The 24,736-nt window shown below is 42.4% G+C and overlaps 1 protein-coding gene across 1 annotated transcript; it reads right to left on the bottom strand.

The window, feature by feature from the left end:
• Window positions 1-61: 61 nt before the first annotated feature.
• LOC148102772 (uncharacterized) lies at window positions 62-23,974 on the bottom strand. The gene is made up of 5 exons (XM_087841206.1): window positions 23,842-23,974; window positions 14,799-21,139; window positions 3,146-14,657; window positions 126-2,995; window positions 62-67 (listed from the first exon to the last, which is right to left on the bottom strand). The coding sequence occupies exons 1-5, from the start codon at window positions 23,972-23,974 to the stop codon at window positions 62-64; spliced, it is 20,862 nt and encodes a 6,953-aa protein (XP_087697332.1).
• Window positions 23,975-24,736: the final 762 nt, after the last annotated feature.

Raw genomic sequence — 24,736 nt, 5'->3', positions numbered from 1 at the left:
GATGTCATTGTCTCAGAAGTCTCAAGAGTTGTTGCTTTGTTCTCTGTTGTACTAGTGCCTGTTACAGCTGTTTGAGTAATTTGTTCTGGGGATGTTAGAGTAAAACTAGTGCTTTCTGAAGTGACTGTGGAAGGCGATTCAGGGTTCGCTGATGTCATTGTCTCAGAAGTCTCAAGAGTTGTTGCTTTGTTCTCTGTTGTACTAGTGCCTGTTACAGCTGTTTGAGTACTTTGTTCTGGGGATGTTGGAGTAAAACTAGTGCTTTCTGAAGTGACTGTGGAAGGCGATTCAGGGTTCGCTGATGTCATTGTCTCAGAAGTCTCAAGAGTTGTTGCTTTGTTCTCTGTTGTACTAGTGCCTGTTATAGCTGTTTGAGTACTTTGTTCTGGGGATGTTGGAGTAAAACTAGTGCTTTCTGAAGTGACTGTGGAAGGCGAACTGGAGGAAGTCTCTGAAGTTGTTGTGGAATGGTCCGTGTTGGTAGTTAGAGTAATTTCATTGGTGGTGACTGGTGGGACAGACTCTGTAGACTGTGTTGTTCCTGTTTGGGCCATTGTTGTAATAGAAGTTGTTGGCGATTGAGGGTGTGCGGATGTCATTGTCTCAGAAGTCTCAAGAGTGGTTGCTTTGTTCTCTGTTGTACTAGTGCCTGTTACAGCTGTTTGAGTACTTTGTTCTGGGGATGTTGGAGTAAAACTAGTGCTTTCTGAAGTGACTGTGGAAGGCGAACTGGAGGAAGTCTCTGAAGTTGTTGTGGAATGGTCCATGTTGGTAGTTAGAGTAATTTCATTGGTGGTGACTGGTGGGGCAGACTCTGTAGACTGTGTTGTCCCTGTTTGGGCCATTGTTGTAATAGAAGTAGTTGGTGATTCAGGGTGTGCAGATGTCATTGTCTCAGAAGTCTCATGAGTTGTTGCTTTGTTCTCTGTTGTTCTAGTGCCTGTTACAGCTGTTTCAGTACTTTGTTCTGAGGATGTTGGAGTAAAACTAGTGCTTTCTGAAGTGACTGTGGAAGGCGATTCAGGGTTCGCTGATGTCATTGTCTCAGAAGTCTCAAGAGTTGTTGCTTTGTTCTCTGTTGTACTAGTGCCTGTTACAGCTGTTTGAGTACTTTGTTCTGGGGATGTTAGAGTAAAACTAGTGCTTTCTGAAGTGACTGTGGAAGGCGAACTGGAGGAAGTCTCTGAAGTTGTTGTGGAATGGTCCATGTTGGTAGTTAGAGTAATTTCATTGGTGGTGACTGGTGGGACAGACTTTGTAGACTGTGTTGTTCCTGTTTGGGTCATTGTTGTAATAGAAGTTGTTGGCGATTGAGGGTGCGCGGATGTCATTGTCTCAGAAGTCTCAAGAGTTGTTGCTTTGTTCTCTGTTGTACTAGTGCCTGTTACAGCTGTTTGAGTACTTTGTTCTGGGGATGTTGGAGTAAAACTAGTGCTTTCTGAAGTGACTGTGGAAGGCGATTCAGGGTTCGCTGATTTCATTGTCTCAGAAGTCTCAAGAGTTGTTGCTTTGTTCTCTGTTGTACTAGTGCCTGTTACAGCTGTTTGAGTACTTTGTTCTGGGGATGTTGGAGTAAAACTAGTGCTTTCTGAAGTGACTGTGGAAGGCGAACTGGAGGAAGTCTCTGAAGTTGTTGTGGAATGGTCCATGTTGGTAGTTAGAGTAATTTCATTGGTGGTGACTGGTGGGACAGACTCTGTAGACTGTGTTGTTCCTGTTTGGGCCATTGTTGTAATAGAAGTTGTTGGCGATTGAGGGTGTGCGGATGTCATTGTCTCAGAAGTCTCAAGAGTTGTTGCTTTGTTCTCTGTTGTACTACTGCCTGTTACAGCTGTTTGAGTACTTTGTTCTGGGGATGTTGGAGTAAAACTATTGCTTTCTGAAGTGACTGTGGAAGGCGAACTGGAGGAAGTCTCTGAAGTTGTTGTGGAATGTTCCATGTTGGTAGTTAGAGTAATTTCATTGGTGGTGACTGGTGGGGCAGACTCTGTAGACTGTGTTGTCCCTGTTTGGGCCATTGTTGTAATAGAAGTAGTTGGTGATTCAGGGTGTGCAGATGTCATTGTCTCAGAAGTCTCATGAGTTGTTGCTTTGTTCTCTGTTGTACTAGTGCCTGTTACAGCTGTTTGAGTACTTTGTTCTGGGGATGTTGGAGTAAAACTAGTGCTTTCTGAAGTGACTGTGGAAGGCGATTCAGGGTTCGCTGATGTCATTGTCTCAGAAGTCTCAAGAGTTGTTGCTTTGTTCTCTCTTGTACTAGTGCCTGTTACAGCTGTTTGAGTACTTTGTTCTGGGGATGTTGGAGTAAAACTAGTGCTTTCTGAAGTGACTGTGGAAGGCGAACTGGAGGAAGTCTCTGAAGTTGTTGTGGAATGGTCCATGTTGGTAGTTAGAGTAATTTCATTGGTGGTGACTGGTGGGGCAGACTCTGTAGACTGTGTTGTCCCTGTTTGGGCCATTGTTGTAATAGAAGTAGTTGGTGATTCAGGGTGTGCAGATGTCATTGTCTCAGAAGTCTCATGAGTTGTTGCTTTGTTCTCTGTTGTTCTAGTGCCTGTTACAGCTGTTTGAGTACTTTGTTCTGGGGATGTTGGAGTAAAACTAGTGCTTTCTGAAGTGACTGTGGAAGGCGATTCAGGGATCGCTGATGTCATTGTCTCAGAAGTCTCAAGAGTTGTTGCTTTGTTCTCTGTTGTACTAGTGCCTGTTACAGCTGTTTGAGTACTTTGTTCTGGGGATGTTGGAGTAAAACTAGTGCTTTCTGAAGTGACTGTGGAAGGCGAACTGGAGGAAGTCTCTGAAGTTGTTGTGGAATGGTCCATGTTGGTAGTTAGAGTAATTTCATTGGTGGTGACTGGTGAGAATGACTCTGTAGACTGTGTTGTTCCTGTTTGGGCAATTGTTGTAATAGAAGTAGTTGGTGATTCAGGGTGTGCAGATGTCATTGTCTCAGAAGTCTCAAGAGTTGTTGCTTTGTTCTCTGTTGTACTAGTGCCTGTTACAGCTGTTTGAGTACTTTGTTCTGGGGATGTTGGAGTAAAACTAGTGCTTTCTGAAGTGACTGTGGAAGGCGATTCAGGGTTCGCTGATGTCATTGTCTCAGAAGTCTCAAGAGTTGTTGCTTTGTTCTCTGTTGTACTACTGCCTGTTACAGCTGTTTGAGTACTTTGTTCTGGGGATGTTGGAGTAAAACTATTGCTTTCTGAAGTGACTGTGGAAGGCGAACTGGAGGAAGTCTCTGAAGTTGTTGTGGAATGTTCCATGTTGGTAGTTAGAGTAATTTCATTGGTGGTGACTGGTGGGGCAGACTCTGTAGACTGTGTTGTCCCTGTTTGGGCCATTGTTGTAATAGAAGTAGTTGGTGATTCAGGGTGTGCAGATGTCATTGTCTCAGAAGTCTCATGAGTTGTTGCTTTGTTCTCTGTTGTACTAGTGCCTGTTACAGCTGTTTGAGTACTTTGTTCTGGGGATGTTGGAGTAAAACTAGTGCTTTCTGAAGTGACTGTGGAAGGCGATTCAGGGTTCGCTGATGTCATTGTCTCAGAAGTCTCAAGAGTTGTTGCTTTGTTCTCTGTTGTACTAGTGCCTGTTACAGCTGTTTGAGTAATTTGTTCTGGGGATGTTAGAGTAAAACTAGTGCTTTCTGAAGTGACTGTGGAAGGCGATTCAGGGTTCGCTGATGTCATTGTCTCAGAAGTCTCAAGAGTTGTTGCTTTGTTCTCTCTTGTACTAGTGCCTGTTACAGCTGTTTGAGTACTTTGTTCTGGGGATGTTGGAGTAAAACTAGTGCTTTCTGAAGTGACTGTGGAAGGCGAACTGGAGGAAGTCTCTGAAGTTGTTATGGAATGTTCCATGTTGGTAGTTAGAGTAATTTCATTGGTTGTGACTGGTGGGGCTGACTCTGTAGACTGTGTTGTCCCTGTTTGGGCCATTGTTGTAATAGAAGTAGTTGGTGATTCAGGGTGTGCAGATGTCATTGTCTCAGAAGTCTCATGAGTTGTTGCTTTGTTCTCTGTTGTTCTAGTGCCTGTTACAGCTGTTTCAGTACTTTGTTCTGGGGATGTTGGAGTAAATCTAGTGCTTTTTGAAGTGACTGTGGAAGGCGATTCAGGGTTCGCTGATGCCATTGTCTCAGAAGTCTCAAGAGTTGTTGCTTTGTTCTCTGTTGTACTAGTGCCTGTTACAGCTGTTTGAGTAATTTGTTCTGGGGATGTTGGAGTAAAACTAGTGCTTTCTGAAGTGACTGTGGAAGGCGAACTGGAGGAAGTCTCTGAAGTTGTTGTGGAATGTTCCATGTTGGTAGTTAGAGTAATTTCATTGGTGGTGACTGGTGAGAAAGACTCTGTAGACTGAGTTGTTCCTGTTTGGGCCATTGTTGTAATAGAAGTAGTTGGTGATTCAGGGTGTGCAGATGTCATTGTCTCAGAAGTCTCAAGAGTTGTTGCTTTGTTCTCTGTATTACTAGTGCCTGTTACAGCTGTTTGAGTACTTTGTTCTGGGGATGTTGGAGTAAAACTAGTGCTTTCTGAAGTGACTGTGGAAGGCGAACTGGAGGAAGTCTCTGATGTTGTTGTGGAATGGTCCATGTTGGTAGTTAGAGTAATTTCATTGGTGGTGACTGGTGGGACAGACTCTGTAGACTGTGTTGTTCCTGTTTGGGCCATTGTTGTAATAGAAGTTGTTGGCGATTGAGGGTGTGCGGATGTCATTGTCTCAGAAGTCTCAAGAGTTGTTGCTTTGTTCTCTGTTGTACTAGTGCCTGTTACAGCTGTTTGAGTACTTTGTTCTGGGGATGTTGGAGTAAAACTAGTGCTTTCTGAAGTGACTGTTGAAGGCGAACTGGAGGAAGTCTCTGAAGTTCTTATGGAATGTTCCATGTTGGTAGTTAGAGTAATTTCATTGGTTGTGACTGGTGGGGCCGACTCTGTAGACTGTGTTGTCCCTGTTTGGGCCATTGTTGTAATAGAAGTAGTTGGTGATTCAGGGTGTGCAGATGTCATTGTCTCAGAAGTCTCAAGAGTTGTTGCTTTGTTCTCTGTTGTTCTAGTGCCTGTTACAGCTGTTTGAGTACTTTGTTCTGGGGATGTTGGAGTAAAACTAGTGCTTTCTGAAGTGACTGTGGAAGGCGATTCAGGGTTCGCTGATGTCATTGTCTCAGAAGTCTCAAGAGTTGTTGCTTTGTTCTCTGTTGTACTAGTGCCTGTTACAGCTGTTTGAGTACTTTGTTCTGGGGATGTTGGAGTAAAACTAGTGCTTTCTGAAGTGACTGTGGAAGGCGAACTGGAGGAAGTCTCTGAAGTTGTTGTGGAATGTTCCATGTTGGTAGTTAGAGTAATTTCATTGGTGGTGACTGGTGAGAAAGACTCTGTAGACTGAGTTGTTCCTGTTTGGGCCATTGTTGTAATAGAAGTACTTGGTGATTCAGGGTGTGCAGATGTCATTGTCTCAGAAGTCTCAAGAGTTGTTGCTTTGTTCTCTGTATTACTAGTGCCTGTTACAGCTGTTTGAGTACTTTGTTCTGGGGATGTTGGAGTAAAACTAGTGCTTTCTGAAGTGACTGTGGAAGGCGAACTGGAGGAAGTCTCTGATGTTGTTGTGGAATGGTCCATGTTGGTAGTTAGAGTAATTTCATTGGTGGTGACTGGTGGGACAGACTCTGTAGACTGTGTTGTTCCTGTTTGGGCCATTGTTGTAATAGAAGTTGTTGGCGATTGAGGGTGTGCGGATGTCATTGTCTCAGAAGTCTCAAGAGTTGTTGCTTTGTTCTCTGTTGTACTAGTGCCTGTTACAGCTGTTTGAGTACTTTGTTCTGGGGATGTTGGAGTAAAACTAGTGCTTTCTGAAGTGACTGTTGAAGGCGAACTGGAGGAAGTCTCTGAAGTTGTTATGGAATGTTCCATGTTGGTAGTTAGAGTAATTTCATTGGTTGTGACTGGTGGGGCCGACTCTGTAGACTGTGTTGTCCCTGTTTGGGCCATTGTTGTAATAGAAGTAGTTGGTGATTCAGGGTGTGCAGATGTCATTGTCTCAGAAGTCTCAAGAGTTGTTGCTTTGTTCTCTGTTGTTCTAGTGCCTGTTACAGCTGTTTGAGTACTTTGTTCTGGGGATGTTGGAGTAAAACTAGTGCTTTCTGAAGTGACTGTGGAAGGCGATTCAGGGTTCGCTGATGTCATTGTGTCAGAAGTCTCAAGAGTTGTTGCTTTGTTCTCTGTTGTACTAGTGCCTGTTACAGCTGTTTGAGTACTTTGTTCTGGGGATGTTGGAGTAAAACTAGTGCTTTCTGAAGTGACTGTGGAAGGCGAACTGGAGGAAGTCTCTGAAGTTGTTATGGAATGTTCCATGTTGGTAGTTAGAGTAATTTCATTGGTTGTGACTGGTGGGGCTGACTCTGTAGACTGTGTTGTCCCTGTTTGGGCCATTGTTGTAATAGAAGTAGTTGGTGATTCAGGGTGTGCAGATGTCATTGTCTCAGAAGTCTCATGAGTTGTTGCTTTGTTCTCTGTTGTTCTACTGCCTGTTACAGCTGTTTGAGTACTTTGTTCTGGGGATGTTGGAGTAAAACTAGTGCTTTGTGAAGTGACTGTGGAAGGCGATTCAGGGTTCGCTGATGTCATTGTCTCAGAAGTCTCAAGAGTTGTTGCTTTGTTCTCTGTTGTACTAGTGCCTGTTACAGCTGTTTGAGTACTTTGTTCTGGGGATGTTGGAGTAAAACTAGTGCTTTCTGAAGTGACTGTGGAAGGCGAACTGGAGGAAGTCTCTGAAGTTGTTGTGGAATGTTCCATGTTGGTAGTTAGAGTAATTTCATTGGTGGTGACTGGTGAGAAAGACTCTGTAGACTGTGTTGTTCCTGTTTGGGCCATTGTTGTAATAGAAGTAGTTGGTGATTCAGGGTGTGCAGATGTCATTGTCTCAGAAGTCTCAAGACTTGTTGCTTTGTTCTCTGTTGTACTAGTGCCTGTTACAGCTGTTTGAGTACTTTGTTCTGGGGATGTTGGAGTAAAACTAGTGCTTTCTGAAGTGACTGTGGAAGGCGAACTGGAGGAAGTCTCTGATGTTGTTGTGGAATGGTCCATGTTGGTAGTTAGAGTAATTTCATTGGTGGTGACTGCTGGGACAGACTCTGTAGACTGTGTTGTTCCTGTTTGGGCCATTGTTGTAATAGAAGTTGTTGGCGATTGAGGGTGTGCGGATGTCATTGTCTCAGAAGTCTCAAGAGTTGTTGCTTTGTTCTCTGTTGTACTAGTGCCTGTTACAGCTGTTTGAGTACTTTGTTCTGGGGATGTTGGAGTAAAACTAGTGCTTTCTGAAGTGACTGTGGAAGGCGAACTGGAGGAAGTCTCTGAAGTTGTTATGGAATGTTCCATGTTGGTAGTTAGAGTAATTTCATTGGTGGTGACTGGTGGGACAGACTCTGTAGACTGTGTTGTTCCTGTTTGGGCCACTGTTGTAATAGAAGTAGTTGGCAATTGAGGGTGTGCTGATGTCATTGTCTCAGAAGTCTCAAGAGTTGTTGCTTTGTTCTCTGTTGTACTAGTGCCTGTTACAGCTGTTTGAGTACTTTGTTCTGGGGATGTTGGAGTAAAACTAGTTCTTTCTGAAGTGACTTTGGAAGGCGAACTGGAGGAAGTCTCTGAAGTTGTTGTGGAATGGTCCATGTTGGTAGTTAGAGTAATTTCATTGGTGGTGACTGGTGGGACAGACTCTGTAGACTGTGTTGTTCCTGTTTGGGCCATTGTTGTAATAGAAGTAGTTGGCAATTGAGGGTGTGCGGATGTCATTGTCTCAGAAGTCTCAAGAGTTGTTGCTTTGTTCTCTGTTGTACTAGTGCCTGTTACAGCTGTTTGAGTACTTTGTTCTGGGGATGTTGGAGTAAAACTAGTGCTTTCTGAAGTGACTGTGGAAGGCGAACTGGAGGAAGTCTCTGAAGTTGTTATGGAATGTTCCATGTTGGTAGTTAGAGTAATTTCATTGGTTGTGACTGGTGGGGCTGACTCTGTAGACTGTGTTGTCCCTGTTTGGGCCATTGTTGTAATAGAAGTAGTTGGTGATTCAGGGTGTGCAGATGTCATTGTCTCAGAAGTCTCATGAGTTGTTGCTTTGTTCTCTGTTGTTCTAGTGCCTGTTACAGCTGTTTCAGTACTTTGTTCTGGGGATGTTGGAGTAAATCTAGTGCTTTGTGAAGTGACTGTGGAAGGCGATTCAGGGTTCGCTGATGCCATTGTCTCAGAAGTCTCAAGAGTTGTTGCTTTGTTCTCTGTTGTACTAGTGCCTGTTACAGCTGTTTGAGTAATTTGTTCTGGGGATGTTGGAGTAAAACTAGTGCTTTCTGAAGTGACTGTGGAAGGCGAACTGGAGGAAGTCTCTGAAGTTGTTGTGGAATGTTCCATGTTGGTAGTTAGAGTAATTTCATTGGTGGTGACTGGTGAGAAAGACTCTGTAGACTGAGTTGTTCCTGTTTGGGCCATTGTTGTAATAGAAGTAGTTGGTGATTCAGGGTGTGCAGATGTCATTGTCTCAGAAGTCTCAAGAGTTGTTGCTTTGTTCTCTGTATTACTAGTGCCTGTTACAGCTGTTTGAGTACTTTGTTCTGGGGATGTTGGAGTAAAACTAGTGCTTTCTGAAGTGACTGTGGAAGGCGAACTGGAGGAAGTCTCTGATGTTGTTGTGGAATGGTCCATGTTGGTAGTTAGAGTAATTTCATTGGTGGTGACTGGTGGGACAGACTCTGTAGACTGTGTTGTTCCTGTTTGGGCCATTGTTGTAATAGAAGTTGTTGGCGATTGAGGGTGTGCGGATGTCATTGTCTCAGAAGTCTCAAGAGTTGTTGCTTTGTTCTCTGTTGTACTAGTGCCTGTTACAGCTGTTTGAGTACTTTGTTCTGGGGATGTTGGAGTAAAACTAGTGCTTTCTGAAGTGACTGTTGAAGGCGAACTGGAGGAAGTCTCTGAAGTTCTTATGGAATGTTCCATGTTGGTAGTTAGAGTAATTTCATTGGTTGTGACTGGTGAGGCTGACTCTGTAGACTGTGTTGTCCCTGTTTGGGCCATTGTTGTAATAGAAGTAGTTGGTGATTCAGGGTGTGCAGATGTCATTGTCTCAGAAGTCTCAAGAGTTGTTGCTTTGTTCTCTGTTGTTCTAGTGCCTGTTACAGCTGTTTGAGTACTTTGTTCTGGGGATGTTGGAGTAAAACTAGTGCTTTCTGAAGTGACTGTGGAAGGCGATTCAGGGTTCGCTGATGTCATTGTCTCAGAAGTCTCAAGAGTTGTTGCTTTGTTCTCTGTTGTACTAGTGCCTGTTACAGCTGTTTGAGTACTTTGTTCTGGGGATGTTGGAGTAAAACTAGTGCTTTCTGAAGTGACTGTGGAAGGCGAACTGGAGGAAGTCTCTGAAGTTGTTGTGGAATGTTCCATGTTGGTAGTTAGAGTAATTTCATTGGTGGTGACTGGTGAGAAAGACTCTGTAGACTGAGTTGTTCCTGTTTGGGCCATTGTTGTAATAGAAGTACTTGGTGATTCAGGGTGTGCAGATGTCATTGTCTCAGAAGTCTCAAGAGTTGTTGCTTTGTTCTCTGTATTACTAGTGCCTGTTACAGCTGTTTGAGTACTTTGTTCTGGGGATGTTGGAGTAAAACTAGTGCTTTCTGAAGTGACTGTGGAAGGCGAACTGGAGGAAGTCTCTGATGTTGTTGTGGAATGGTCCATGTTGGTAGTTAGAGTAATTTCATTGGTGGTGACTGGTGGGACAGACTCTGTAGACTGTGTTGTTCCTGTTTGGGCCATTGTTGTAATAGAAGTTGTTGGCGATTGAGGGTGTGCGGATGTCATTGTCTCAGAAGTCTCAAGAGTTGTTGCTTTGTTCTCTGTTGTACTAGTGCCTGTTACAGCTGTTTGAGTACTTTGTTCTGGGGATGTTGGAGTAAAACTAGTGCTTTCTGAAGTGACTGTTGAAGGCGAACTGGAGGAAGTCTCTGAAGTTGTTATGGAATGTTCCATGTTGGTAGTTAGAGTAATTTCATTGGTTGTGACTGGTGGGGCCGACTCTGTAGACTGTGTTGTCCCTGTTTGGGCCATTGTTGTAATAGAAGTAGTTGGTGATTCAGGGTGTGCAGATGTCATTGTCTCAGAAGTCTCAAGAGTTGTTGCTTTGTTCTCTGTTGTTCTAGTGCCTGTTACAGCTGTTTGAGTACTTTGTTCTGGGGATGTTGGAGTAAAACTAGTGCTTTCTGAAGTGACTGTGGAAGGCGATTCAGGGTTCGCTGATGTCATTGTGTCAGAAGTCTCAAGAGTTGTTGCTTTGTTCTCTGTTGTACTAGTGCCTGTTACAGCTGTTTGAGTACTTTGTTCTGGGGATGTTGGAGTAAAACTAGTGCTTTCTGAAGTGACTGTGGAAGGCGAACTGGAGGAAGTCTCTGAAGTTGTTATGGAATGTTCCATGTTGGTAGTTAGAGTAATTTCATTGGTTGTGACTGGTGGGGCTGACTCTGTAGACTGTGTTGTCCCTGTTTGGGCCATTGTTGTAATAGAAGTAGTTGGTGATTCAGGGTGTGCAGATGTCATTGTCTCAGAAGTCTCATGAGTTGTTGCTTTGTTCTCTGTTGTTCTACTGCCTGTTACAGCTGTTTGAGTACTTTGTTCTGGGGATGTTGGAGTAAAACTAGTGCTTTGTGAAGTGACTGTGGAAGGCGATTCAGGGTTCGCTGATGTCATTGTCTCAGAAGTCTCAAGAGTTGTTGCTTTGTTCTCTGTTGTACTAGTGCCTGTTACAGCTGTTTGAGTACTTTGTTCTGGGGATGTTGGAGTAAAACTAGTGCTTTCTGAAGTGACTGTGGAAGGCGAACTGGAGGAAGTCTCTGAAGTTGTTGTGGAATGTTCCATGTTGGTAGTTAGAGTAATTTCATTGGTGGTGACTGGTGAGAAAGACTCTGTAGACTGTGTTGTTCCTGTTTGGGCCATTGTTGTAATAGAAGTAGTTGGTGATTCAGGGTGTGCAGATGTCATTGTCTCAGAAGTCTCAAGACTTGTTGCTTTGTTCTCTGTTGTACTAGTGCCTGTTACAGCTGTTTGAGTACTTTGTTCTGGGGATGTTGGAGTAAAACTAGTGCTTTCTGAAGTGACTGTGGAAGGCGAACTGGAGGAAGTCTCTGATGTTGTTGTGGAATGGTCCATGTTGGTAGTTAGAGTAATTTCATTGGTGGTGACTGCTGGGACAGACTCTGTAGACTGTGTTGTTCCTGTTTGGGCCATTGTTGTAATAGAAGTTGTTGGCGATTGAGGGTGTGCGGATGTCATTGTCTCAGAAGTCTCAAGAGTTGTTGCTTTGTTCTCTGTTGTACTAGTGCCTGTTACAGCTGTTTGAGTACTTTGTTCTGGGGATGTTGGAGTAAAACTAGTGCTTTCTGAAGTGACTGTGGAAGGCGAACTGGAGGAAGTCTCTGAAGTTGTTATGGAATGTTCCATGTTGGTAGTTAGAGTAATTTCATTGGTTGTGACTGGTGGGGCCGACTCTGTAGACTGTGTTGTCCCTGTTTGGGCCATTGTTGTAATAGAAGTAGTTGGTGATTCAGGGGGTGCAGATGTCATTGTCTCAGAAGTCTCAAGAGTTGTTGCTTTGTTCTCTGTTGTTCTAGTGCCTGTTACAGCTGTTTGAGTACTTTGTTTTGGGGATTTTGGAGAAAAACTAGTGCTTTCTGAAGTGACTGTGGAAGGCGATTCAGGGTTCGCTGATGTCATTGTCTCAGAAGTCTCAAGAGTTGTTGCTTTGTTCTCTGTTGTACTAGTGCCTGTTACAGCTGTTTGAGTACTTTGTTCAGGGGATGTTGGAGTAAAACTAGTGCTTTCTGAAGTGACTGTGGAAGGCGATTCAGGGTTCGCTGATGTCATTGTCTCAGAAGTATCAAGAGTTGTTGCTTTGTTCTCTGTTGTACTAGTACCTGTTACAGCTGTTTGAGTACTTTGTTCTGGGGATGTTGGAGTAAAACTAGTGCTTTCTGAAGTGACTGTGGAAGGCGAACTGGAGGAAGTCTCTGAAGTTGTTGTGGAATGTTCCATGTTGGTAGTTAGAGTAATTTCATTGGTGGTGACTGGTGAGAAAGACTCTGTAGACTGTGTTGTTCCTGTTTGGGCCATTGTTGTAATAGAAGTACTTGGTGATTCAGGGTGTGCAGATGTCATTGTCTCAGAAGTCTCAAGAGTTGTTGCTTTGTTCTCTGTTGTACTAGTGCCTGTTACAGCTGTTTGAGTACTTTGTTCTGGGGATGTTGGAGTAAAACTAGTGCTTTCTGAAGTGACTGTGGAAGGCGAACTGGAGGAAGTCTCTGAAGTTGTTGTGGAATGTTCCATGTTGGTAGTTAGAGTAATTTCATTGGTGGTGACTGGTGGGACAGACTCTGTAGACTGTGTTGTTCCTGTTTGGGCCATTGTTGTAATAGAAGGTGTTAGCGATTGAGGGTGTGTGGATGTCATTGTCTCAGAAGTCTGAAGAGTTGTTGCTTTGTTCTCTTTTGTACTAGTGCCTGTTACAGCTGTTTGAGTACTTTGTTCTGGGGATGTTGGAGTAAAACTAGTGCTTTCTGAAGTGACTGTGGAAGGCGAACTGCAGGAAGTCTCTGAAGTTGTTGTGGAATGGTCCATGTTGGTAGTTAGAGTAATTTCATTGGTGGTGACTGGTGGGACAGACTCTGTAGACTGTGTTGTTCCTGTTTGGGCCATTGTTGTAATAGAAGTAGTTGGTGATTCAGGGTGTGCAGATGTCATTGTCTCAGAAGTCTCATGAGTTGTTGCTTTGTTCTCTGTTGTTCTAGTGCCTGTTACAGCTGTTTGAGTACTTTGTTCTGGGGATGTTGGAGTAAAACTAGTGCTTTCTGAAGTGATTGTGGAAGGCGATTCAGGGTTCGCTGATGTCATTGTCTCAGAAGTCTCAAGAGTTGTTGCTTTGTTCTCTGTTGTACTAGTGCCTGTTACAGCTGTTTGAGTACTTTGTTCTGGGGATGTTGGAGTAAAACTAGTGCTTTCTGAAGTGACTGTGGAAGGCAAACTGGAGGAAGTCTCTGAAGTTGTTGTGGAATGTTCCATGTTGGTAGTTAGAGTAATTTCATTGGTGGTGACTGGTGGGAAAGACTCTGTAGACTGTGTTGTCCCTGTTTGGGCCATTGTTGTAACAGAAGTAGTTGGTGATTCAGGGTGTGTAGATTTCATTGTCTCAGAAGTCTCAAGAGTTGTTGCTTTGTTCTCTGTATTACTAGTGCCTGTTACAGCTGTTTGAGTACTTTGTTCTGGGGATGTTGGAGTAAAACTAGTGCTTTCTGAAGTGACTGTGGAAGGCGAACTGGAGGAAGTCTCTGATGTTGCTGTGGAATGGTCCATGTTGGTAGTTAGAGTAATTTCATTGGTGGTGACTGGTGGGACAGACTCTGTAGACTGTGTTGTTCCTGTTTGGGCCATTGTTGTAATAGAAGTAGTTGGTGATTCAGAGTGTGCAGATGTCATTGTCTCAGAAGTCTCAAGAGTTGTTGCTTTGTTCTCTGTTGTACTAGTGCCTGTTACAGCTGTTTGAGTACTTTGTTCTGGGGATGTTGGAGTAAAACTAGTGTTTTCTGAAGTGACTGTGGAAGGCGATTCAGGGTTCGCTGATGTCATTGTCTCAGAAGTCTCAAGAGTTGTTGCTTTGTTCTCTGTTGTACTAGTGCCTGTTACAGCTGTTTGAGTACTTTGTTCTGGGGATGTTGGAGTAAAACTAGTTCTTTCTGAAGTGACTGTGGAAGGCGAACTGGAGGAAGTCTCTGAAGTTGTTGTGGAATGGTCGATGTTGGTAGTTAGAGTAATTTCATTGGTGGTGACTGGTGGGACAGACTCTGTAGACTGTGTTGTTCCTGTTTGGGCCATTGTTGTAATAGAAGTTGTTGGCGATTCAGGGTGTGCAGATGTCATTGTCTCAGAAGTCTCAAGAGTTGTTGCTTTGTTCTCTGTTGTACTAGTGCCTGTTACAGCTGTTTGAGTACTTTGTTCTTGGGATGTTGGAGTAAAACTAGTGCTTTCTGAAGTGCCTGTGGAAGGCGATTCAGGGTTCGCTGATGTCATTGTCTCAGAAGTCTCAAGAGTTGTTGCTTTGTTCTCTGTTGTACTAGTGCCTGTTACAGCTGTTTGAGTACTTTGTTCTCGGGATGTTGGAGTAAAACTAGTGCTTTCTGAAGTGACTGTGGAAGGCGAACTCGAGGAAGTCTCTGAAGTTGTGGTGGAATGTTCCATGTTGGTAGTTAGAGTAATTTCATTGGTGGTGACTGGTGGGGCAGACTCTGTAGACTGTGTTGTCCCTGTTTGGGCCATTGTTGTAATAGAAGTAGTTGCTGATTCAGGGTGTGCAGATGACATTGTCTCAGAAGTCTCAAGAGTTGTTGCTTTGTTCTCTGTTGTTCTAGTACCTGTTACAGCTGTTTGAGTACTTTGTTCTGGGGATGTTGGAGTAAAACTAGTGCTTTCTGAAGTGACTGTGGAAGGCGATTCAGGGTTCGCTGATGTCATTGTCTCAGAAGTCTCAAGAGTTGTTGCTTTGTTCTCTGTTGTACTAGTGCCTGTTACAGCTGTTTGAGTACTTTGTTCTGGGGATGTTGGAGTAAAACTAGTTCTTTCTGAAGTGACTGTGGAAGGCGAACTGGAGGAAGTCTCTGAAGTTGTTGTGGAATGGTCCATGTTGGTAGTTAGAGTAATTTCATTGGTGGTAACTGGTGGGACAGACTCTGTAGACTGTGTTGTTCCTGTTTGGGCCATTGTTGTAATAGAAGTTGTTGGCGATTCAGGGTGTGCAGATGTCATTGTCTCAGAAGTCTCAAGAGTTGTTGCTTTGTTCTCTGTTGTACTAGTGCCTGTTACAGCTGTTTGAGTACTTTGTTCTTGGGATGTTGGAGTAAAACTAGTGCTTTCTGAAGTGACTGTGGAAGGCGATTCAGGGTTCGCTGATGTCATTGTCTCAGAAGTCTCAAGAGTTGTTGCTTTGTTCTCTGTTGTACTAGTGCCTGTTACAGCTGTTTGAGTACTTTGTTCTGGGGATGTTGGAGTAAAACTAGTGCTTTCTGAAGTGACTGTGGAAGGCGAACTCGAGGAAGTCTCTGAAGTTGTTATGGAATGTTCCATGTTGTTAGTTAGAGTAATTTCATTGGTGGTGACTGGTGGGGCAGACTCTGTAGACTGTGTAGTCCCTGTTTGGGCCATTGTTGTAATAGAAGTAGTTGCTGATTCAGGGTGTGCAGATGACATTGTCTCAGAAGTCTCAAGAGTTGTTGCTTTGTTCTCTGTTGTTCTAGTACCTGTTACAGCTGTTTGAGTACTTTGTTCTGGGGATGTTGGAGTAAAACTAGTGCTTTCTGAAGTGACTGTGGAAGGCGATTCAGGTTGTGCAGATGTCATTGTCTCAGAAGTCTCAAGAGTTGTTGCTTTGTTCTCTGTTGTACTAGTGCCTGTTACAGCTGTTTGAGTACTTTGTTTTGGGGATGTTGGAGTAAAACTAGTGCTTTCTGAAGTGACTGTGGAAGGCGAACTGGAGGAAGTCTCTGAAGTTGTTATGGAATGTTCCATGTTGGTAGTTAGAGTAATTTCATTGGTGGTGACTGGTGGGGCAGACTCTGTAGACTGTGTTGTCCCTGTTTGGGCCATTGTTGTAATAGAAGTAGTTGGTGATTCAGGGTGTGCAGGTGTCATTGTCTCAGAAGTCTGAAGAGCTGTTGCTTTGTTCTCTGTTGTTCTAGTGCCTGTTACAGCTGTTTGAGTACTTTGTTCTTGGGATGTTGGAGTAAAACTAGTGCTTTCTGAAGTGACTGTGGAAGGCGATTCAGGGTTCGCTGATGTCATTGTCTCAGAAGTCTCAAGAGTTGTTGCTTTGTTCTCTGTTGTACTAGTGCCTGTTACAGCTGTTTGAGTACTTTGTTCTGGGGATGTTGGAGTAAAACTAGTGCTTTCTGAAGTGACTGTGGAAGGCGAACTCGAGGAAGTCTCTGAAGTTTTTATGGAATGTTCCATGTTGGTAGTTAGAGTAATTTCATTGGTGGTGACTGGTGGGGCAGACTCTGTAGACTGTGTTGTCCCTGTTTGGGCCATTGTTGTAATAGAAGTAGTTGCTGATTCAGGGTGTGCAGATGACATTGTCTCAGAAGTCTCAAGAGTTGTTGCTTTGTTCTCTGTTGTTCTAGTACCTGTTACAGCTGTTTGAGTACTTTGTTCTGGGGATGTTGGAGTAAAACTAGTGCTTTCTGAAGTGACTGTGGAAGGCGATTCAGGGTTCGCTGATGTCATTGTCTCTGAAGTCTCAAGAGTTGTTGCTTTGTTCTCTGTTGTACTAGTGCCTGTTACAGCTGTTTGAGTACTTTGTTCTGGGGATGTTGGAGTAAAACTAGTGCTTTCTGAAGTGACTGTGGAAGGCGAACTGGAGGAAGTCTCTGAAGTTGTTGTGGAATGTTCCATGTTGGTAGTTAGAGTAATTTCGTTGGTGGTGACTGGTGGGAAAGACTCTGTAGACTGTGTTGTTCCTGTTTGGGCCATTGTTGTAATAGAAGTTGTTGGCGATTGTGGGTGTGCGGATGTCATTGTCTCAGAAGTCTCAAGAGTTGTTGCTTTGTTCTCTGTTGTACTAGTGCCTGTTACAGCTGTTTGAGTACTTTGTGTTGGGGATCTTGGAGTAAAACTAGTGCTTTCTGAAGTGACTGTGGAAGGCGAACTGGAGGAAGTCTCTGAAGTTGTTATGGAATGTTCCATGTTGGTAGTTAGAGTAATTTCATTGGTGGTGACTGGTGGGGCAGACTCTGTAGACTGTGTTGTCCCTGTTTGGGCCATTGTTGTAATAGAAGTAGTTGGTGATTCAGGGTGTGCAGATGTCATTGTCTCAACAGTCTCAAGAGTTGTTGCTTTGTTCTCTTTTGTTCTAGTGCCTGTTACAGCTGTTTGAGTACTTTGTTCTGGGGATGTTGGAGTAAAACTAGTGCTTTCTGAAGTGACTGTGGAAGGCGATTCAGGGTTCGCTGATGTCATTGTCTCAGAAGTCTCAAGAGTTGTTGCTTTGTTCTCTGTTGTACTAGTGCCTGTTACAGCTGTTTGAGTACTTTGTTCTGGGGATGTTGGAGTAAAACTAGTGCTTTCTGAAGTGACTGTGGAAGGCGAACTGGAGGAATTCTCTGAAGTTGTTATGGAATGTTCCATGTTGGTAGTTAGAGTAATTTCATTGGTGGTGACTGGTGGGGCAGACTCTGTAGACTGTGTTGTCCCTGTTTGGGCCATTGTTGTAATAGAAATAGATGGTGATTCAGGGTGTGCAGATGACATTGTCTCAGAAGTCTCAAGAGTTGTTGCTTTGTTCTCTGTTGTTCTAGTACCTGTTACAGCTGTTTGAGTACTTTGTTCTGGGGATGTTGGAGTAAAACTAGTGCTTTCTGAAGTGACTGTGGAAAGCGATTCAGGGTTCGCTGATGTCATTGTCTCAGAAGTCTCAAGAGTTGTTGCTTTGTTCTCTGTTGTACTAGTGCCTGTTACAGCTGTTTGAGTACTTTGTTCTGGGGATGTTGGAGTAAAACTAGTGCTTTCTGAAGTGACTGTGGAAGGCGAACTGGAGGAAGTCTCTGAAGTTGTGGTGGAATGGTCCATGTTGGTACTTAGAGTAATTTCATTGGTGGTGACTGGTGGGACAGACTCTGTAGACTGTGTTGTTCCTGTTTGGGCCATTGTTGTAATAGAAGTTGTTGGCGATTGAGGGTGTGTGGATGTCATTGTCTCAGAAGTCTCAAGAGTTGTTGCTTTGTTCTCTGTTGTACTAGTGCCTGTTACAGCTGTTTGAGTACTTTGTTCTGGGGATGTTGGAGTAAACCTAGTGCTTTCTAAAGTGACTGTGGAAGGCGAACTGGAGGAAGTCTCTGAAGTTGTTGTGGAATGGTCCATGTTGGTAGTTAGAGTAATTTCATTGGTGGTGACTGGTGGGACAGACTCTGTAGACTGTGTTGTTCCTGTTTGGGCCATTGTTGTAATAGAAGTATTTGGTGATTCAGGGTTTGCAGATGTCATTGTCTCAGAAGTCTCAAGAGTTGTTGCTTTGTTCTCTGTTGTACTAGTGCCTGTTACAGCTGTTTGAGTACTTTGTTCTGGGGATGTTGGAGTAAAACTAGTGCTTTCTGAAGTGACTGTGGAAAGCGATTCAGGGTTCGCTGATGTCATTGTCTCAGAAGTCTCAAGAGTTGTTACTTTGTTCTCTGTTGTACTAGTGCCTGTTACAGCTGTTTGAGTACTTTGTTCTGGGGATGTTGGAGTAAAACTAGTGCTTTCTGAAGTGACTGTGGAAGGCGAACTGGAGGAAGTCTCTGAAGTTGTTGTGGAATGGTCCATGTTGGTACTTAGAGTAATTTCATTGGTGGTGACTGGTGGGACAGACTCTGTAGACTGTGTTGTTCCTGTTTGGGCCATTGTTGTAATAGAAGTTGTTGGCGATTGAGGGTGTGCGGATGTCATTGTCTCAGAAGTCTCAAGAGTTGTTGCTTTGTTCTCTGTTGTACTAGTGCCTGTTACAGCTGTTTGAGTACTTTGTGTTGGGGATGTTGGAGTAAAACTAGTGCTTTCTGAAGTGACTGTGGAAGGCGAACTGGAGGAAGTCTCTGAAGTTGTTATGGAATGTTCCATGTTGGTAGTTAGAGTAATTTCATTGGTGGTGACTGGTGGGGCAGACTCTGTAGACTGTGTTGTCCCTGTTTGGGCCATTGTTGTAATAGAAGTAGTTGGTGATTCAGGGTGTGCAGATGTCATTGTCTCAGAAGTCTCAAGAGTTGTTGCTTTGTTCTCTGTTGTTCTAGTGCCTGTTACAGCTGTTTGAGTACTTTGTTCTGGGGATGTTGGAGTAAAACTAGTGCTTTCTGATGTGACTGTGGAAGGCGATTCAGGCTTCGCTGATGTCATTGTCTCAGAAGTCTCAAGAGTTGTTGCTTTGTTCTCTGTTGTACTAGTGCCTGTTACAGCTGTTTGAGTACTTTGTTCTGGGGATGTTGGAGTAAAACTAGTGCTTTCTGAAGTGACTGTGGAAGGCGAACTGGAGGAAGTCTCTGAAGTTGTTGTGGAATGGTCCATGTTGGTAGTTAGAGTAATTTCATTGGTGGCGACTGGTGGGACAGACTCTGTAGACTGTGTTGTTCCTGTTTGGGCCATTGTTGTAATAGAAGTATTTGGTGATTCAGGGTTTGCAAATGTCATTGTCTCAGAAGTCTCAAGAGTTGTTGCTTTGTTCTCTGTTGTACTAGTGCCTGTTACAGCTGTTTGAGTACTTTGTTCTGGGGATGTTGGAGTAAAACTAGTGCTTTCTGAAGTGACTGTGGAAGGCGATTCAGGGTTCACTGATGTCATTGTCTCAGAAGTCTCAAGAGTTGTTGCTTTGTTCTCTGTTGTACTAGTGCCTGTTACAGCTGTTTGAGTACTTTGTTCTGGGGATGTTGGAGTAAAACTAGTGCTTTCTGAAGTGACTGTGGAAGGCGATTCAGGGTTCGCTGATGTCATTGTCTCAGAAGTCTCAAGAGTTGTTGCTTTGTTCTCTGTTGTACTAGTGCCTTTTACAGCTGTTTGAGTACTTTTTTCTGGGGATGTTGGAGTAAAACTAGTGCTTTCTGAAGTGACTGTGGAAGGCGATTCAGGGTTCGCTGATGTCATTGTCTCAGAAGTCTCAAGAGTTGTTGCTTTGTTCTCTGTTGTACTAGTGCCTGTTACAGCTGTTTGAGTACTTTGTTCTGGGGATGTTGGAGTAAAACTAGTGCTTTCTGAAGAGACTGTGGAAGGCGATTCAGGGTTAGCTGATGTCATTGTCTCAGAAGTCTCAAGAGTTGTTGCTTTGTTCTCTGTTGTACTAGTTCCTGTTACAGCTGTTTGAGTACTTTGTTCTGGGGATGTTGGAGTAAAACTAGTGCTTTCTGAAGTGACTGTGGAAGGCGATTCAGGGTTCGCTGATGTCATTGTCTCAGAAGTCTCAAGAGTTGTTGCTTTGTTCTCTGTTGTACTAGTGCCTGTTACAGCTGTTTGAGTACTTTGTTCTGGGGATGTTGGAGTAAAACTAGTGCTTTCTGAAGTGACTGTGGAAGGCAAACTGGAGGAAGTCTTTGAAGTTGTTGTGGAATGGTCAATGTTGGTAGTTACAGTAATTTCATTGGTGGTGACTGGTGGGACAGACTCTGTAGACTGTGTTGTTCCTGTTTGGGCCATTGTTGTAATAGAAGTAGTTGGTGATTCAGGGTGTGCAGATGTCATTGTCTCAGAAGTCTCAAGAGTTGTTGCTTTGTTCTCTGTTGTACTAGTGCCTGTTACAGCTGTTTGAGTACTTTGTTCTGGTGATGTTCCAGTAAAACTAGTGCTTTCTGAAGTAACTGTGGAAGGCGATTCAGGATTTGCTGATGTCATTGTCTCGGAAGTCTCAAGAGTTGTTGCTTTGTTCTCTGTTGTACTAGTGCCTGTTACAGCTGTTTGAGTACTTTGTTCTGGGGATGTTGGAGTAAAACTAGTGCTTTCTGAAGTGACTGTGGAAGGCGATTCAGGGTTCGCTGATGTCATTGTCTCAGAAGTCTCAAGAGTTGTTGCTTTGTTCTCTGTTGTACTAGTGCCTGTTACAGCTGTTTGAGTACTTTGTTCTGGGGATGTTGGAGTAAAACTAGTGCTTTCTGAAGTGACTGTGGAAGGCAAACTGGAGGAAGTCTTTGAAGTTGTTGTGGAATGGTCAATGTTGGTAGTTACAGTAATTTCATTGGTGGTGACTGGAGGGACAGACTCTGTAGACTGTGTTGTCCCTGTTTGGGCCATTGTTGTAATAGAAGTTGTTGGTGATTCAGGGTGTGAGGAGGTCATTGTCGCAGAAGTCTCAAGAGTTGTTGCTCTGTTCTCTGTTGTACTAGTGCCTGTTACAGCTGTTTGAGTACTTTGTTCAGGGGATGTTTGAACAAAACTAGCAGTTTCCAATGTGAAACTTACTGAAGACACTGAGCTTGATTTTTGTTGATTCCCATTTATGCTATTAAGTTGAATATCTGGAACAATGCTTTTATTCCTTGCAAACTTAATATTTAAGAGACTCTTCCCCTTATAGTTGTCCAGAATTTGTGGATTTGGCAATGTTTTGTTTTCTTGATCTTTTTTATTTTGATATCCTGTTGAAGGAGATAGTGTTTAAAAAACTATTTGTCAATTCACTTTAAAACAAATCCCATCACATTTGGAAATTCATTTCAACATTTATGACAACTGAGACAGCCATTGCTCAAATTGTGAGAAAGTTGTCCTTTGATTGTATACTTGATAATTTAATCCTCTGCCCAACAACGTAGCCATAAAGTTCAAATTCGAGTTAGTTCTGATGGTAGAGTCACATCAGACATATCAACTGTTTTCTTTAACATTGGTTTCTGAATGTGTGAATTTGAAACAACTTCTGAAGCACTTTTCAGATTCTAACTGAGGTTAAAAACATGATTCTTGAAGACATACCATTTAGAATTCTAAAGAATATAGATATTGTTTTGTCATACATGTGAACCCTGCAATAGACTATAATCTATCCTGCTTCTTGTCCTATGACCACTGAAATTGCTTCCCCCATTGCAATCTTTCATTTTGTTAAGTGGATGGACAAGGTCATTCCACCATTAGACAAATTTTAAATAGGGGCAAATTCATGGCTACACTCAATTATATGTAACCTCACAGTAGTTGTCTATCAACTGATCATCAGCTAGCAATGCAGCAACATAAAAAATAAAGTAAACCTTCTACAGAAGAGACGCAAACAGTGAAAATCTGCTGTTTACAGTGGCTGAGTCAGCCGTAATGTGGAACGACTTAAGTAAGGCCATTCACGCAAAACAGTGCAAAGCAGGTAAAGCATTATATTAAGAATTATGTGTACAGAAATACACTCCAACGTTCTGCAGGTCTATTAATAAGTAGCTTGAAATTTTCTTGAAGGAAGTTCCACCAATTGGTAAATTCCATGTGTGGTGTGAATAAGGCAGGGTGGGACCAAAGATCATAATCTAGAGCCATTTTATTGATCTAACATCACACCGTGTTTTTAACTAGGTGGGCGTGATTAAGGATGCCGTGCAGGTGCGTCCGCCCTCCCTGCACGGCACCGCAGACCACGCCCCACCACACCATTGCTGTGTCCCAATTCAGGGTCTGCACGCTTGAAGTACGCATTTCAAGTGCAATTACGTCATCGCCACGCGACGACGGCTGTCCCAATTCGAAGTGTACTTCAAATGCATACTCCAAATGCGCCGTCGATTTCCCCAAATATCAAGCGTGGTCCGGTGCACGCTTCGTGGTCCCATATATCCCACAATTCATAGCGCGGCAGTGGGTGTGGATAATTTTGCCGCAACATACGGCAGAAGGGAGCGGCCAAGAGTGAACTGTCAAAAGTAAGTACTGAACATGACGTCCCTTAATTATGTGCGAATGTTTAATAATAAAGAACATTAAAACATTGCTGTTGGCCACATGTTGGCAAAGTTGTGTGACATTAGTGATGTTTGTACTTACAGCGTTAACTTGGTTTTAAAGAATATATATATATATATATATATATATATATATATATATATATATATATATATATATATATATATATATACATATATATATACCAAGATATATAGATATATGTATATCTAAGATATAAGATATACATATACATATATATCATAATAATCTGACAATAATATAATATTGGCCATATTATATTTACATTACCACAGTGAGATGATTTTAGTCTCATGAACAACATTAGCTAATTGTTATTTACTAACTAATCTTAAATGACTGTTCAGTGAAGCCCAACAATCATGTTTTACAGTCCCGTGGCCTCAGCCTCAGATACTCAACTAATCAAAGTGATGTCATGACAAAATATTTTTCCCCTTCATTTCTGTCAAACAATGCTGTATGTAACGTTTCTCGCGGTTAGTATCATGGTTGCTAGGCAACCTGAACAGCGCAACGAAGGGCTAGACCGTCCCATTTCACAAGCCTCTCACTTCCGCACTCTCGTACTTATAGTACGCGCCGTACGTAGACTCTAAATTGGGACACAGCCCATGATTTAATTTGTTTTTTCCATCATGATTACAACTGTTTATTGTGGTACAAATGAATAACTATTATTCCAACACTGATTTGCGCAGAAATTACTTATCTCTGGTACATAATGTCCATAAAATGCTTATATTCTTATCAGACATTTTCTTCAGTATTTAACTGAATATGCCAATCACTCTCTGGTCTGTTTCACCTGCTACCTTTTCTTTATTATATGAAATTTAAGTTTAACCCATGAAACCATACATTCCAGTCTGATTGATTTACAGTTATGCATCTGTAAATCTGCAAGTGTGGCATGGATTTTTTTTTTTTTTTTAATAATAGCTTCATCGGATGTATTTAATAAAATATTCATTCAAATGACTTGAAATTTAAAGAAAAACACAAAAAACACAGAAATTATATTTTGGCTGTATTTCTTTCTTTAAAAATAAGAAATCCATTTATCTCATATTAGCTTTAACCACTGTGAAAGGAGTAAAATATATGCTCACATCAAGAAGCAGTCATTCTATTTACTGGTGTTTTAAATTATATTTACAGTTATTCCCAAGGAACTACCACTACTAAGATTAATTGTCACAAGATTTCAGTGGCAAAGATGTATTTCCCATGAGCATGCCTAACAAGTAGTAAGTAATAGTAGTAAAGAACCAGGATTTGCAGTAATATCTATATATATGTATATATATCTATAGCTAGATAGCTAGATAGATAGATAGATAGATCTTTGAAAAAAACTCACACTTACCTTTGTTTTGTGCAAAAAACACACATAATGCAATGAGCACTATGACCACCAAAATAAGTACTATAAGAAAGGTGAAATCCCTCCTCCGGTCATAGAATTGCAGCTGAGTCCGCCTTGTCATTTTCCTGTGCATTCAGATGATAATTCCAAAAATGAAAATATGGGATATTTCAAGCTCTATAATGTCTTTTACTCCATAAATACATGTAGGCAGACTGTTTTTACATGCTGTGTAATTTTCAGACTGGCAGTATACTGCTTACAATATCTTGTCTAAATTGTCTGTTATTTTATAGCTTTGTCCCTGTCAGCACTTGCAAGCCCTATAAACACTTACCTTTTAGTATCGGATCCACTGTATGTCTCATCAGTGATCAACTGGTCAGCTTAGGCGGTTACTGATTGTCCCCTCCCTAAGCAAACTTTTTTATGTACTGTGGTATGGCATTGCAATCATTTATGAAGTTCCTTGGAACTCACACCCTGTATATGATACTTTCAAAAGTCCAGAAAAGTGACTCAAGTGAGATCAACAAGGTGTAGGTGGGTGAGGCTGGGTTTGGATAGATGTGATTTTCTTTTCTTTCTTTTTTTTAAACCAGCATTGGGTATGTAGCCAATGCTACACTGCTAACCACTGTTTAGTGTCACTAATTATACACTTATTGTTTTCAAATGAATGTTCCTATGTACTGTAAAAGGACAGAAAAATATTTAACAAGAAAAATTCTTTTAAATTTGCTTTAAAAACCCACTTGTTTCAAGTTATGTGTTCTTTACGTAACACTATATCAGTGCATATACTGTATGTGTTCACATTTATTTAGCACCTTTATAGACTCACCGATCACTAAAAGCTTTAGACGTCTGTATGTTTAGTGTCTTCTAGAATAGC

Source organism: Neolamprologus brichardi, chromosome 5, assembly GCF_056152115.1.
Source record: "Neolamprologus brichardi isolate AB-2024 chromosome 5, ASM5615211v1, whole genome shotgun sequence".
NCBI lineage: Eukaryota > Metazoa > Chordata > Actinopteri > Cichliformes > Cichlidae > Neolamprologus > Neolamprologus brichardi.
The sequence above is the reverse complement of the archived record's forward strand: the minus strand, read 5'-3'. Positions and strand labels throughout refer to the sequence as shown.

What these genes read in the sequence shown, in the direction of transcription:
- LOC148102772 (XM_087841206.1), bottom strand. Translation starts at nt 23,974, where the DNA reads ATGCACAGGAAAATGACAAGGCGGACTCAGCTGCAATTCTATGACCGG. An exon ending in GTTTTTTGCACAAAACAAAG is followed by an intron (nt 21,140 to 23,841) that starts GTAAGTGTGAGT and finishes CTCCTTCAACAG; the next exon opens with GATATCAAAATAAAAAAGAT. An exon ending in CTTCTGAGACAATGACATCT is followed by an intron (nt 14,658 to 14,798) that starts GCACACCCTGAA and finishes ACAACTTCAGAG; the next exon opens with ACTTCCTCCAGTTCGCCTTC.